Genomic DNA, 16058 nt, shown 5'->3' on the forward strand with positions numbered 1-16058 from the left:
AACCATCCTACTCTCTATAAAACTTCTGTATTATTGGACTTCAACTTTTTGTTATGTTAGAATGCTCTTTTATGAAGTTATTTCACTTAAGGACTTATTTAGTAAGATTATGCCTGAAAAGGTTTGGGATTGTTTTTATCATATGTTAATTAAAACATTTTTTTTTGTATAATATGACTTCTTGTGTTGGTTTTCTTGTATTTATATGATCTTTGTATTTTTGTCATTTAATTTTTGTCAGGAAAATAGCCTTAGATGCTGACATGGCACTAAATAAAACAATCTTATTATTATTATTTTGTTATGTTAAATGTGATATGTAATGTTATATGTTTCTGTCCTCAGGTGTGATTTCTACGTTTGTCAGTTATATGAGTAAAACAGCGATGGGTCGGTTTGGTCCATCACTGGGGGCGGTGAGTGTGTTTCCTGATGGGACATTTCAGGTATTCATCAGCATTCATATGCATATCGTAAACAAACCGTTGTGTTGTGTTGTGTCAGTCAGGGGCCATCATGACCGTCCTAGCAGCGGTTTGCACCAAAATGCCTGAAGCCAAGCTGGCCATCATCTTCCTCCCAATGTACACCTTCACCGCCGGAAACGTGAGTGTGTGTGTGTGTGTGTGTGTGTGTGTGTGTGTGTGTGTGTGTGTGTGAGAGAGCCAAGATTATTATAGTTGTGCATTTTTAAAGTAGTTTTTATTTTAGTATCATTTTCAAATTTCCTATAAATTTCAGTTTAGTTTTTGGTAGTTTCAATAATGGTTTGTTAGTTTTAGTTTAGTTTTTATTTTGTGAACACATTTCTATTTAGTTTTTATATATTTATATATTATATATATACACTTTCCATGATTATTATGATTTTTTTTTTTATGGTTATTTCTATTATTAATCCTTTCAAACATTATTCTTGTATTGATCCATTTATGCTTTTTGTCTATTGCGTCTTTATTACTTACGAAAACGATTATTTTAGCTAATTATTATTTTATTTCAGTTAGTTTTTCAGTAAACTGTTGTTAGTTTCATTTAATTTCAGTTTTTGTTGAAATTTCTATTTTATTTCAGTTTTCAAAAATGTTATTTGACCAATAGTTTTAGTCTTAGTTTCAGTTTAGTAATCTTGGTAAGAGCAAGAGTTTTATTTCTGAGAGATGATGGTATTGTCATGATCTTGTCCTCCACAGGCACTGAAGGCCATCGTGGCCTTGGATGCCACAGGCTTGATTCTGAGATGGCGTTTCTTCGATCACGCAGCTCATTTAGGTGGAGCTTTATTCGGCATGTGAGTAACACCTCACTGTCTAGCTGGTGCTATTGCTGCCGTTTATAGCGTCACAGCAAATTGCGGTTTTGTTATTGTTAAGTAAATTGTTTTCATTATTTGAAATAAAGGTAAAATAAAATTGAAATTTTAGATAAACAACAGTTTCAGATTTAAATTTCCTTTGGATTTTAAAACTGGTTTATGTAGTTATTTAATCTGGGGTTTGATCTGATTTATGCAGTTATTAAACCTGGATTCTAATCTGGATTATTTATTAATTGAAAAAATGTTTTCATTAATTGAAATAACGATCAAATACAATATGAATATTTGATGAAAAAGGTTTCACATTGTAATTACCTTTGGATTTTAAAGTGGTTTATGTAGTTATTTAATCTGGATTCTGATCTGGTTTATGCATATATTTAATCTAGATTCTGATCTGGTTTATGTAGTTATTTAATCTGGATTCTGATCTGGTTTATGCAGTTATTTCATCTGGATTCTGATCTGGTTTATGCATATATGTAATCTAGATTCTGATCTGGTTTATGCATATATTTCATCTAGATTCTGATCTGGTTTATGTAGTTATTTCATCTAGATTCTGATCTGGTTTATGTAGTTATTTCATCTAGATTCTGATCTGGTTTATGTAGTTATTTCATCTAGATTCTGATCTGGTTTATGTAGTTATTTCATCTAGATTCTGATCTGGTTTATGCAGTTATTTCATCTGGATTCTGATCTGGTTTATGCATATATGTAATCTAGATTCTGATCTGGTTTATGCATATATTTCATCTAGATTCTGAACTGGTTTATGTAGTTATTTAATCTGGATTCTGATCTGGTTTATGCAGTTATTAAATCTGGATTCTGATCTGATTTATTCAAAGTCAGTCACTCTTTATAAATTAAATTAAAAAAAAAAAGTTGAAAATGATAAATGCTGCCTTTGCAATAGAATAAAGTTGAAGTTAAAGTACTAAAATTTCAAAAAATCCCCCCCCCCCCCCCAAAAAAAGTGTATATAATAAATATATATAAAAAATAAAACGACAAAAGCAAACAAAAACAAAAATTGTAACTAAAATTGAATAGAATTTTTTTTTAAAAATGGGGGGAAATTTGATAAATTGAAAAATAGACTGAAATGATAAAAAATAAAAGCTCATTCAAAATATTAATACTATATAGTATATAATACTATTTAGCATATAAATAATCCAAAAAAAATACTGGAAAATTGCTTGTGTTTAAAAAAAAAAAAAGTGTGTTGCATTTCAGGTGTTAACAGTGATGTGTTCTAGTTGACCACTTGTAAATGTGCAAAGACACATTTAGTCTGTCTCTGTGCTTAACATGTCAATGCGTCTCTCCCTCTCTCTCCCTCTAGCTGGTACATACTTTATGGTCACGAGCTTATTTGGAAGAACCGAGAGCCGCTGGTGAAGTTGTGGCACGACTTCAGAACGGGAGGAGGACCGGGAGCTGGTGGCAACGGCTCGATTTAGAGCATTGCATTGTGGGTAGACACTAAGCAGGTGACCTGAAGAGGAAAACAAGTTTGAGAAATGGACACGCATGTTTATTCTGTGTGAGAGAGAGTTTGTAAAGGCGAGGTCTGTTTTCAGTTGTCACTGAGTCACGGTAGTATTGCGGTGATGTCATTATGCCCCGCCCCCATGTTTAAATTTGAATCCAGGTAGCTCCACCCACTTTTCTGAAAATGCAAATGATCTTGGAGGGGCGGAGCTTCTTAGCTCTAAGGTCGTGCGTATTTCAGTGACATTGAAACGGCCCACTCAACAACACCATGTACAGAAATTGAAATGTTTAAAATAGTCTGTAATTGTCATTTAACAAATAAAATGATTATTTAAAATTCCATTTTCACTGTCATCAGAAATTCACCGGGTTCGAGTGTTTTGCTGTAAGTGTGTAATATGTTCTACTTAAGTTTTGTTTATTTTCTGTGTTTCAGATGAGACTTTGATCCCTGTTAAATGTGAATGATTAACCAGGTTTCTCTATAACACACACACACACACACACACACCTATGCTATACATCTCATCAAACACGCACACACACACACAGTAGAAACGGTTTCAGTGTTGTTTTCTCGAATCGGTCAAAGTTCAATAACAGTCACGGTATCATAATGGCTCATGAACAATGAGTCTGTTTTCCACTTCCTCGTGTTTTATGAAGTCACTGTATCGCTCGTCTCTTCCTGTTTCCCAGTTATCACTCGTTAACTTCCGTCACATCGTTCTGATCTTTCACATCCCCGAATCACGTCACTCTTTCTGTTGTTCTCAGGGTTTTATTTAATCAATTACACTGTTTGAGGGAGGAAATATGACTTTGGGGATAAATATGATCCATGATCATAATATATTTTGCAAAAAGAAAAAGCCTAATTGGTAAATAAGGCTTTGTTTTGCTTTTTCCGTTCAATGAAATAATATAGATGATATCAATAATATATACTGTTCAAAAGTCTGGGATCAGTAAGATTTTTTTTTTTTTTTTTTTTTTTAAAGAATGACTTTTTATTTATGCATTTAATAAATCAAAAGTGTCAGTAAAGACATTTATAATGTTAGAAAATATGATATTTCAAATAAATGCTGTTCTTTTGAACTTTCTATTCATCAAAGAATCCGGAAAAATAAAATGAATCACAGTTCCCACAAAAATATGAATATTGAAAATAATGAGAAATGTTTCTTGAGCATCAAATCATCATATTATACTGATTTCTGAAGGATCATGTGACACTGAAGACTGGAGTAATGATGCTAAACATTCAGCTTTGATCACAGGAATAAATTACACTTTACTATATATTCACATATAAAACAGTTTAATAATAATAATATAATAATTTAATAATAAATAATATTTCACTGTTTTTACTGTATTTTTGATCAAATAAATGGTGAGCATAAGACACTTCTTTCAAAAACATCACAAAATTTGGCCAACTATAGTGTACCCTCATGCTGTGTCTGTTCACTGATGATGATGATGATGTGTGTGAAATCATCAAGAAATCAATGTCCCTGAATCATTAGAGTCATATCAAAAGAAGGCCTGTCTGTCTCCCTTTCCCCAGTTTTCTATTTTGGGGAGGGTTTGCTTTTTCAGGGTTATTGACCTAAAGCCAATATTAACACAGTGACACTCGGCCCCCATCACTGCTGTCTTACATATAGACTGACAACCGCGTTCAAGAGCCACAATTTCAGAAGAAACGTAACAAGCTAATTATTATTATTTACTAGGTCACATTGAGAGCCTAACAGGTGCGTACAAATCTTCATTTTCATCATAATAATGATCAGTAGCAGATTATGACTGTTATATGTATGCATATATGTCACTTACAATTAATAACGACCATAAATTTACAGTGAAATCGAGGTTATTTCATATGATTATGGACTATACGTACTCTGTGTAACATAATTGAATTGAAAGTTATGGGACGTTTTCATCGAAAAGCTTTGTATCGGTGTATCTTAACGTGTTCCTAACATAGTAAACTAACACTAAAACCATTAATGCATGAAAAAACCAAACAAATACACAAAAAAAAAAATGCTATTTTAGCGATTTTTTAATTTAGCACCTAAATTTGGAGCGCAACAATTTCTGTGTTATTTTTTGCTTGAAATAAAATTAAAATAAAAACTTATTTTATTTTAGCCAGTTTAACTTGATGTACCAAAACTGTATAGTATAGGATCTTAATGACACTAAAATAACACTATTATGAATGAATAGTTAATTTTATGGATGTTATTAGCAAAAAGCACCACGATTTGCTTTTATTTCACAAGAGTTTGAAGTCCAGCGTTTGACCAGTCATGAGTAGAACTGAATATGAACGTTCTTTAATGCTAGTGATAATTCTATTTAGAGTCACTCTTGAAGAAGTGGTTCTTTATGCAACACAGACGGGTCATGAAACCCTAAAACACGTTACTGAGATGTTAACAGATATGAATGTGTTGCACGTCATTTTGAATAATGGGAAAGTGTTGAAGACATTGTGTGTAATATCTAATTATGATTGGATGTTTGGGGCTTCAGGAACACTTACTTCACATTTCTTTATATTAAGGCAGGACACTTCAGGCAAAACCAGTGCATGCACCAAACCTCACTATTTTTTACTGAGGGTTTGTTCATCTATAATTCACCTGGTGAATTATTTTTTATTTTTTTGTCTGTTGACAGTATTTTCTAATAAAATAGAGATATCTAAATATAAAATCCCTTGAAAAATGACTAATATGTCAACAAAACGAAACAAGAATATTGATGTCCAATGTTCAGATTTCAGTTCTCAAGATGTATGCAAATTCATGCATATTTATTCATTCGAAAATGCCTAATTTGCATATTTAAACACATAATCTTATACTGTCCTAATGTACTGTGATCAAGCAACTGAGGAAGTATGATGATATCTATAGTTAAAATGTGTATCCTATTCACCTGTGGTGTCTTTCCTTAAAAATAAGGTTTCCAAATCTGTGTTCTGGTGCTTCAAAGATCCCAAAGACCAATATACTGATGTGAAGAAGCATCGAGAGCCCTATATAGCCCCAAAAACACGGTTTTGCTGAACCTATCCATTGAAGAACCTTCATTTTAAGAGTGTACGCATGCTTATCTGTCCAAACTGAGTGAGTTTGTGCCTGATAAATATCGTCTTCCTCTCTTTCAGGACGGCAAACCCAACAAAAAGTGATTTAACCTAAAATCTTAGAAGCTAAATACGGTTTTAAGTTTCTTAAACCCGAAAAAAAGTGATTTATCGTAAAAACTAGGAACCTAAAAAAGGTTGAGGAAGTATGTTGATATATATATATCGTTTCACCTGTGGTGTCTTTCCTTAAAAATAAGGTTTCCAAATCTGTGTTCTGGTGCTTCAAAGATCCCAGAGACCAATATACTGATGTGAAGAAGCATCCAGAGCCCTATATAGCCCCAAAAACACATTTTTGCTGAACCTATCCATTGAAGAACCGAGTGTACGCATGCTTATCTATCCAAACTGAGTGAGTTTGTGCCTGTTAGTTTGACTTCAGATGACGCAAACTCTGAATCAACATCCACCAATGCTGTACTTATCCAAATGTCATAATCATTGGTTAACAAACAAGTGTTCATTACTTCAATGAGCTCATTGTTTCTGCATTACATTGTTTAAATTAATAGCTTTCTCACTAACTGTGATTTTGTATATGTACATTTCTGAAACTCTTAGCCAGTTTCCTCTGATAACAGACTCTAAACTGTAATGTGGACTCGTGTGTTTTCTGTAAAGCTGCTTTGAAATGACGTGGTCTTCCTGTGTTTCAGGATGGCATCGATGGTCTTTCAGCTGATTGGGCTGTTCCTGGGCCTCGTCAGCTGGTGTTTGGAGTCCAGCTGCACGAACTCGGCGGTGTGGAAGAGAGGCAGTAACGCAGAAGCGGTCTTGACCTCCAGCTCGTACTTCGAAGGACTGTGGATATCGTGTGCGTCTAACTCTCTCGGAGCCATTCACTGCCAGAGGTTCAAGACCGTCCTGGGCCTTCCAGGTGAGCTAACCCTGCGTCTCCATGTCCACACTATACATCCTGAACAGACTGTGAGGTTAAGGGATTAGTTCACCCAAAGCTGAAGATTCTGTCAGTGATTACTCACCCTCATGTTGTTCCAACCCCATAAGACCTTTGTTCATCTTCAGAACACAAATTAAGATATTTTTGATGAAATCTGAGAGCTGTCTCACTCCTCCATAGGCTTCTCTGTTATTGAAACTTGCCGGCCAGGAAAGTTAGTAAAGACATTGTTAAAATAGTCCAAGTGGCTAAACCATAAGTTTATCAAGCGACGAGAATACTTTTTGTGCGCAAAAAAACACACACAAATAACGACTTTATTCACGTAGTGTAACAGCGCAGCGCTTCTGGGTTGAGCGTCAGAACGGAGGCTCGCTATTGGCTGACGCTGGTCATGTGTGTGATGCGTGTAATGCTGGCCAATAGTGAGCCTACGTTCTCTAAAACAAAAGAAGGCTTTGTTAAACGAAAGTCTTATGGGGTTTGAACAACATGAGGGTGAGTAATGACTGACAGAATTTACATTTTTGGGTGAACTAACCCTTTAAAAATAAGTGTGTCCCAAAGCAAAATATGTTGAAAAGACTATGCCAGAAGTCCCTGAATGGTCTACTATTTACGGTCGATTCTCGAAGTGTGGATCCGTGCTCACTATAACAGCTAATATTACCCACAATCCATTGCGCTTTGGAGGAAGAACTACAAACACAAGTAAAAAGTGTAAAAACTACAAAAATGGCGGATATGCGTGACCGACGGTGAGAGGTTTTGATAAAGGTTTAGATAAAGGTTTGAGTGACTAATCAAAGTTTAACCTGATAAAAAAAAAAGTATTTAATGTTATCCGTGTCATATTTCATCTGCAATAACAATGTGGACTTTTGTAAAGATCCGTTTGGCCAATAACTTTTAAATGCATCGTAATGCATGAATATGAGGAGAGTCTCCGCATGAAAGGGAATGAAGGGAATGAATTTAAATGAAATTTGGAGGATTTTATCTTTAACAAGATGATTGACAGGCCAGTTTACTGTGATAGGATGATTGACAGGTCAGTTTACTATGATAGGATGATTGACAGGCCAGTTTACTGTGATAGGATGATTGACAGGCCAGTTTACTGTGACAAGATGATTGACAGGTCAGTTTACTATGATAGGATACGACAGAGAGCAACCGTTAAAGACGCAATTGAATGACGTGATAGTGTGTCCCAAAGCTTGTCTACTCTTCTGTTACACACTCAAAAGTATCTACTTTTTCAAAAAAAAAAAAAAAAAAAGTACATATTTTGAGTGCGTAGTATAAGCAGGCGTATTGAGACGCAGCCTTGATGTGGCCTTCGCTCGCGTTACACCACACTAATGTTGGTTTCAGCGATACGGTATCATGACGGGTTTACTGCAGCGCTGTGACTCAATCCTGTGACACAAAACCAGGTTAAGCTAGTCATAAAAACTCATAAAACACTCACACACACCTTTCCTCTAGTCTAGAATATTGCAAATACTGAGTTTTCTCTTGGGCACAATTCAGAAACTAAGAACCGGCTACTGTTCAATTCACGGGTTGGAATTTGATTCTTCGGCCACACTTTTAAAGGAATTTACTTTAAATAATATATATATATATATATATGTGTGTGTGTGTGTATATATATATATATAATATATATATATACATGTGTATTAATCATGTATAAATACATAAACGTGTTATTGTTAACTATTAGAAATCGTTTCAGTAATTAAATTAAAGCTGAAATAAAAAATATATATATATACAGGGTGGGCCATTTATATGGATACACCGTGGTGGCATGGGAGTGATTGGTGATATTGAGGTCCTGTTTGTGGCACATTAGTATATGTCATGGTCACCACCCATCTTGAGGAGTTTGCCCCCTCACATGTACTGGTGTGCCACAAACGGGACTTTGGTGTCACCAGCCATTCCCATGTTGTTGCGGTGTATCCATATAAATGGCCCACCCTGTACATTAGATCATGAAATACTTAAAAACTTAGAACATAAAAGCTTTTAATGTTCTTAAACCTCACAGAAAGTTATTTAACCTAAAAACTTACAACCTATAAAAAAAAAAAAAAGGTTCTAAGGACCTAAAAAAAAAAGAGAGAAAGAAATAGAAATATTGCCTTGGCAAGGAACTGAAATTAGTTTGTTGAAGTATTAAGATTACTAAAACTCAATGAAAATATTTAAAAAAGCATAAACTAATAATAATGGCAAAGGTTCATTACAAAACTAATAAAATGACGGCTGAAAAATAAAAACGAGCTAATTCCAAATATGAATGAATATTATAATAATACATAAATAAAACAACACTGATATATAAATTAAGTACACACTGATATGTAAGACTTTCCTAGTCTTTTCTAGACCAAACGTGTCCCGACAAACACAAAACACAGTTCATTCAGAATCACAGGGTTTCACACCTGTTACACACACACACCAAAACCCCAGTGTCACCTTAGGAAAGGTCAGAGGCCTTATTCATTCTAGGGGTCAAACTCAAACTTTTCTCTCATAAGTCACATGTCACTTCCTATATTGACTTCCTTTGTCTTCATGGTGTTATCTAGTAAAAGCAATATAGGAGGGGCCTGAGTTTATGGTTTTATGACTCTGATCATGAATCTATAACACACTGACACACTCAAACACACTCTCACCCTTGGACGGCGCTGGGACTGGTGTTTAATCTGTCTGCTGGTGTGGTTGTGTTGGATTTGATCATGTCGACTGGGATTCAGCTGTTGGGCTTCTTGATGTGTTTGTTGGGCTGGTTGCTCTCCTTCATGTCGTTGTTGAACGATTCGTGGAAATCGTCGACGTTTGCGGACCAGCTGATCACGTCTGTGTGGTACGATCAGAACCTGTGGCAGTCGTGTGCCGAGGGAAGCACCGGCGTCAGAAACTGCAAGCAGTTTGAGTCCATGCTCTCTCTATCTGGTAACACACACACACACACACACACACACACAAGAGTTTGTGTTGTTCATATTGCTTGAAAAGTGTTGTGGTGGTTTGATACAAGCACAGGTCATGTTTCACCACAAAATCAGAAGGAAAAATTGGAAAATAGATTTTGTATGATGTATGATGGGATTGCTTTTACATTTTTAATTTTCAATTTAATATATATTATTTAAAATACTAAACATATAAATACTTCATTTAAACCTCTGGAGCTTTTCGGTCATTTTTTGCTTCTTTTTTATTTTATTTGTATTTTTTGCTTCATCGGAATGGTAGGAAACTTGGTAAAGGTTAAAGGTTAAATGGTTCTGAAAAAAATAGTCACACTTGTATTGTTCGCGGTCAAAAATGACGCATTGGAAACGAATGTGAGACGAATTTCCTCTAGTGGAAGCGTTTGGTACTGCAGCCGAACAACATCTCACTGAAAGCTCATTTTTTGAGATATCAGGCTTACATTTTGAACACAACTTGTTTAGATTTATGACTTTGATTTTTCTTTTAGAGTAAAACATGTTTTTGAAAATATATATTTCATATAAAATTTGAAAATGGAATTTTTGTGCATTTTTCGTAACGATAAATGTAACGTTTTATAACTTGTTTTCCAAGTTCACTTTTTACAACTTTTTTCACTCCAGCAATAATCTGTCATGTGTCGTCTTTGAAAAGAGATCAAACTGAAGTCTGTCGCTCTGAAGCGTTCATGATTTACGACAGTTTAAGTTGGAAATGTAATTTTCAGGTCTGTGCTCAAAAAGTGAATAAATGGATGATAAATACAGCGTAAATATAATTTAGTACCATAAAATCCCCTAAAAATACAAAATATTAAATAAAAAACATAATTGAACTAAAATATAGTACAATCATTTCATTGAAATAAAAAAAACAACGAACACGCGAACAGTAACATATAATTTTCATAGAATTTATTTTAAAAGATCATAATGGTCTTAAGCATAGGCTTCATTTTCATGTAAAATCATGTTTTGTCATTTCTTTTTTTTTTTTTTTTTTTTAAAGAACTCTGTTCTGCTCACCAAGGCTGCATGTTTTTAATAAAAAATGCAGTAAAAACAGTGAAATATTATTACAATATAAAATGTGAATATCTAGTAAAGTGTAATTTATTCCTGTGATCAAAGCTGAATTTTCAGCATCATTACTCCAGTCTTCAGTATAATATGATGATTTGATGATCAAGAAACATTTATGATTATTATCAGTGTTGAAAACAATTCATATTTCTGTGGAAACTGTGATAAGTTTTATTTTTCAGGATTATTATATTCAGGAGAAAGTTAAAAAGAACAGCATTTATTTGAAATAGAATCTTTTGTAACATTATAAATGTTTTTAATGTCACTTTTGATCAATTTAATGCACTCTTGCTGAATAAAAGCATTAATTTATTTATTTTTTAATCTGACCCCAATCTTTTGAACGGGAGTGTATTTCAAATTGAAAGTAAAACAAGAAAACAAAGCCTGTTTTGACATCATAGAAAATATATTTACAATGAAAAAAACATTCAAAAAATATTATCACTTAAATCAGAATAAATTAGAAGCAGTTCAACAAATACTATCATGACATATAGAAATACTTAATTTAAAATAATATAGACTTCACTTCCACATGTACAACAAACCTTAGTACTACCATAGTTCATGCACAAAAGATTCTAAAAATGTATTCATGTTTTGTAAGGACAAGTTTTGTAATGTGTAACTGATCTGATGTTGTTCAGGATACATCCAGGCGTGTCGCGCTCTGATGATCATCGCTCTGGTTCTGGGTTTGCTGTCCGTCATTCTGGCCACGATGGGACTGAAGTGCACTAAACTGGGCAGCACCTCTGAGGAGTCCAAGGGCAAGATCAGCCTCACAGCTGGAGTGATGTTCATCCTGTCAGGTGAGTGACACACACACACACACACACACACACACACACACACACACACACACACACACACACACACACACACACACACACACACACACACACACACACACACACACACACACACACACACACACACACACACACACACACACACACACACACACACACACACACACACACACACACACACACACACACACACACACACACACACACACTCACTCACTCACTCACTCACTCACTCACTCACTCACTCACTCACTCACTCACTCACTCACTCACTCACTCACTCACTCACTCACTCACTCAGCTGGAGTGATGTTCATCCTGTCAGGTGAGTGAGACACACTCACTCACTCACTCACTCACTCACTCACTCACTCACTCACTCACTCACTCAGCTGGAGTGATGTTCATCCTGTCAGGTGAGTGAGACTCACTCACTCACTCACTCACTCACTCACTCACTCACTCACTCAGCTGGAGTGATGTTCATCCTGTCAGGTGAGTGAGACACACTCACTCACTCACACACTCACTCACTCACTCACTCACTCACTCACTCACTCACTCACTCACTCACTCACTCACTCACTCACTCAGCTGGAGTGATGTTCATCCTGTCAGGTGAGTGAGACTCACTCACTCACTCACTCACTCACTCACTCACTCACTCACAGCTGGAGTGATGTTCATCCTGTCAGGTGAGTGAGACTCACACACACACACTCACACACTCACTCCACTCACTCACTCACACACACACACTCACTCCACTCACTCACTCACTCACTCACTCACTCACTCACTCACTCACAGCTGGAGTGATGTTCATCCTGTCAGGTGAGTCACACACACACACACACACACACACACACACACACACACACACATTCTCTCACTCACACACACACTGTTGAATCATATAAACGCTTCATGTTCTCTGCATGTTCTCTCTGTTAGGTGTGTGTGTTATGGTGGCGGTGTCGTGGTACGCCGCTCGAGTCGTTCAGGAGTTTAATGATCCGTTCTACGGAGGACAGAAGTGAGTCTCACAGATATTTAACCCTGTAAACCTGACATATGAAATAGTTATTTTTTTTATTATACGGTATATTGAACTCTTTAGAACCTAAACGTTTTTGTATGTGTTTTTGTGGAGTATCATATTGGATGCATCAGGCTTTTATGGCTCATATAAAGTGAGAATATGGATGAAAAACAGCTCAATTTTATTCAGAGGCCCAAACTGAGCAAAATATGCTCATATTTATATGGACAAAAAGTGAGATGAACTTCTGATGCTTGTAATGTAAATCAATGAGATCTTCATAACAGACTAAAATGCAGCCAATAAACAGCCAATAGTGTCTTTGATATTTAAATACTTAGTTTTATGATCAAAGCTTAGTTTTAAAACATATAATGCAATGCAATAAAATGATGATTTAGAAATGAACAAATAAACCTTCATTAAAGGCCTGATGATTATGATTTTGTCTGGATAATCCAGTAAACCTGCTTCAGTACGTGTTCATATTCCAATATTACTAACAATATAAAGTTATTCTTGTGTACTTTATAAAATCAGTAAAGATTTCACAGTAAAAACACACAAGCTGAAAGGTGGACGTTTGTACAATTACACTGAATATATAAAAAAGTATAAACTATTAATCAGACGACAGAAGGCATGTGTAAAGCATTATATTATCAAAATTTATGTATTTTTTATATTACTTTAACTCATCAAAAATAAGTTTAATAAGTTATACAAGATTCAAATCATTTTTAAAAGGCAGTTTAATGTAATTTAAGTTAAACAGCCAAGTTTATTGTACTTTTCTTTTTACAGTGTAGTATTAAAAATGACACAGTAGCTTTATAAGGTTAATACTCACATACACACGTTTGGGCATGAAGTATGTTATGAACACCATGAAAACACACTCTCACTGCTCCTCCTCATCATGTGTGTGTGTGTGTGTGTGTGTGTGTGTGTGTGTGTGTGTGTGTGTGTGTGTGTGTGTGTGTGTGTGTGTGTGTGTGTGTGTGTGTGCAGGTATGAGCTGGGTGTGGGTCTGTATCTGGGATGGGCCGCAGGATCTCTGGCTATATTAGGAGGAGGAATCCTGTGTACGTCATTCAAGAGTTCAGCGCCACAAACACGGTGAGTCTCCACAACACTGATCTCAGTTCAGGTCAAAATGGCATGACAATTGTTTCAATGTATTGCCAAAGCATTTCCAATCATCATACATGTACATATACATACATTAAAAAAGGTAAGTGGAACAATTAATCAACATTGTGTGTGTGTGTGTGTGTGTGTGTGTCTCTCTCTCTCTCTCAATTCAATTCAATGAGCTTTATTGACATGACAAATTGTACATTGTATTGAAATTAGAACAAATTCTGTATTGAACAAGGGTGGAAAAACAGGGTTTGGAGATAAATAAATAAATGAATAAATAATTAAGTAAAATATAGTATGTACTTTCAGTGGTGTGTGTGTATGTGTGTTTGCGTGCTTGTGTGCGCAAGGGGGTGTGTTAGTGTGTGTTAGTGTGTGTATAATAAAAGAAACAGAACATAAATCTCTCTCTCTCTCTCTCTCTCTCTCTCTCTCTCTCTCTCTCTCTCTCTCTCTCTCTCTCTCTCTCTCTCTCTCTCTCTCTCTCTCTCTCTCTCTCTCTCAGGGCTCAGAGTTATAACTACAGCGCTTCACAGCCGCAGAAGATCTACAAATCAGCGCCGTCAGAGAACACACTCTCTAAAGCTTACGTCTGAGAGGATTCTTTTACCTTTACCTTTGTACATGGTCTCAAAACTCGGCCTTATGTAATTCCCCGATGTTCTTGAAAGTGGTATTGCCCTCATAGTCATGTTATATACATCACCGCTTTACACCGTTAAGGGTCAGATTTTTATGCATTTACTTGCATATTCTTATGCATTTATTTGATCAGAAACACATTAGAAGAGTAACATTGTGAAATATTATCACAGTTTAAATATAACTGTTCTTATTGTGCATGGTTCATCAGTGTTGATTTCATCATAATCTTGTATCAGAATGTAATATTTTTCTCATTTTTAGCAAAATATCAATCAGACCCACACCCACTTTACATCCTCAAATCAATTCCCTGCTGTACATTTGTTTTTTTTCATTAAATCTCATGTTTCATGTTGACTTTAATACTTTTATGTCATGTGAATTGTCATGCTTATGTGGATCATTGTAGTTTGTTATATAAATGTTACATCGTCTGTTCTGGTGTTTTGAAAAGCTTGTCGGAAATTGCTGTTATGTGTGAGTTTCATGTGAATAAAACAGTTCTGTGAAGTTTTGCAATTGTGCAAACAGTGTTTTATTTAATGTTTTGCAGTTATCAGTGTGAAAAGTGTATATTTTTTAGTGTGCGGTTTGTACAAAAAACAAACATGTTAAAAAAGTTGACTTTGTCCCTGCAACTGAGATTTATTCCTTTCTGATAGACCTTGAATTGGATATGACAATAAGGTTTAATAAAACAATAGATTTATAACTCTTATCTTGATATCTCTTGAAAATTCATGCATATCAGACAATGAAAAAATAAATGCAAAATCTATTATTTCAGTCAAGAGCTACAAAATGGGACCACACTCTGTTCTTCATAGAGAAAGATATATAAAAAAAAACTTACAAAACTGCATTAGATTAACTCTAAACTCTCTAACTAAAAAATTATATTAAAAAATGTTAACTGTATATACCCTGAAAATACTTTGTGAAAGAAGTTTATTGGAGATTCACAATACAATTAAAGGGGTGGTATAATGCCCTATTCACAAGATGTAAAATAAGTCTCTGATGTCCCCAGAGTGTGTGTGTGAAGTTTTAGCTCAAAATACCCCACAGATATTGTTATATAGCATGTTAAAATTGTCACTTTTTGAGGGTGAGCAAAAACACACCGTTTTTGTGTGTGTGTCCCTTTAAATACAAATGAGCTGCTGCTCCCGGCACAGGGGGCGGAGCTTCAAGAGCTGGTGTCCTTTAAGTTTCCAAAACGTTTAGCCTTTTATGTTCAAACCGGAGTCAGACAATGATGGAGAGACTCAAGAAGAAGTGACAACATGTAGAAGCAACAGGACATTTCTGAATGGTTAGTTGATGAATTTAGGCAGCTTATATGTAATTATCTTCTAGTCATTGATGTCTTGATAATCTATAAATCGTGTTCAGGGGGCG

General features: G+C 35.2%; 2 protein-coding genes across 4 annotated transcripts in view; both read left to right on the plus strand.

Annotated features, from left to right (window-relative positions):
• The window catches only part of parlb (presenilin associated, rhomboid-like b), a 33183-nt gene extending 30017 nt beyond the window's left edge, over positions 1 to 3166 (plus strand). The window contains exons 7-10 of the mRNA XM_082180201.1: positions 346 to 416; positions 505 to 606; positions 1194 to 1291; positions 2673 to 3166. Coding sequence (XP_082036327.1) covers positions 346 to 416; positions 505 to 606; positions 1194 to 1291; positions 2673 to 2790 — 389 coding nt within the window. The 3' untranslated portion in view covers positions 2791 to 3166. The remainder of the gene's footprint in view (positions 1 to 345; positions 417 to 504; positions 607 to 1193; positions 1292 to 2672) is intronic.
• Positions 3167 to 4462: 1296 nt separating this feature from the next.
• On the plus strand, positions 4463 to 15172 carry LOC309506397 (claudin-10-like). Of its 3 annotated transcripts, none has more exons than XM_082180307.1 (6): positions 4463 to 4590; positions 6659 to 6879; positions 11663 to 11827; positions 12782 to 12863; positions 13881 to 13988; positions 14518 to 15172. In XM_082180307.1, exons 2-6 carry the CDS (start codon positions 6660 to 6662, stop codon positions 14606 to 14608), a joined length of 666 nt encoding a protein of 221 aa, XP_082036433.1. In that variant the 5' UTR covers positions 4463 to 4590; position 6659; the 3' UTR covers positions 14609 to 15172. The 3 variants fall into 3 exon arrangements, with proteins under 3 accessions (XP_082036433.1, XP_082036432.1, XP_082036434.1); XM_082180306.1 differs by lacking the exon at positions 4463 to 4590 and adding an exon at positions 5579 to 6327; XM_082180308.1 differs by lacking the exons at positions 4463 to 4590; positions 6659 to 6879 and adding an exon at positions 9309 to 9882.
• Positions 15173 to 16058: the final 886 nt, after the last annotated feature.

Source organism: Leuciscus leuciscus (assembly GCF_965113295.1).
Source record: "Leuciscus leuciscus genome assembly, chromosome: 9".
Taxonomy (NCBI): Eukaryota; Metazoa; Chordata; class Actinopteri; order Cypriniformes; family Leuciscidae; genus Leuciscus; species Leuciscus leuciscus.

Bases quoted from the DNA above. Each gene is read 5' to 3' on its own strand.
- LOC309506397 (XM_082180307.1), top strand. From the start codon at position 6,660: ATGGCATCGATGGTCTTTCAGCTGATTGGGCTGTTCCTGGGCCTCGTC. The intron at 6,880-11,662 runs GTGAGCTAACCC...GATGTTGTTCAG, and splicing joins GACCGTCCTGGGCCTTCCAG to GATACATCCAGGCGTGTCGC. The intron at 11,828-12,781 runs GTGAGTGACACA...TCTCTCTGTTAG, and splicing joins AGTGATGTTCATCCTGTCAG to GTGTGTGTGTTATGGTGGCG.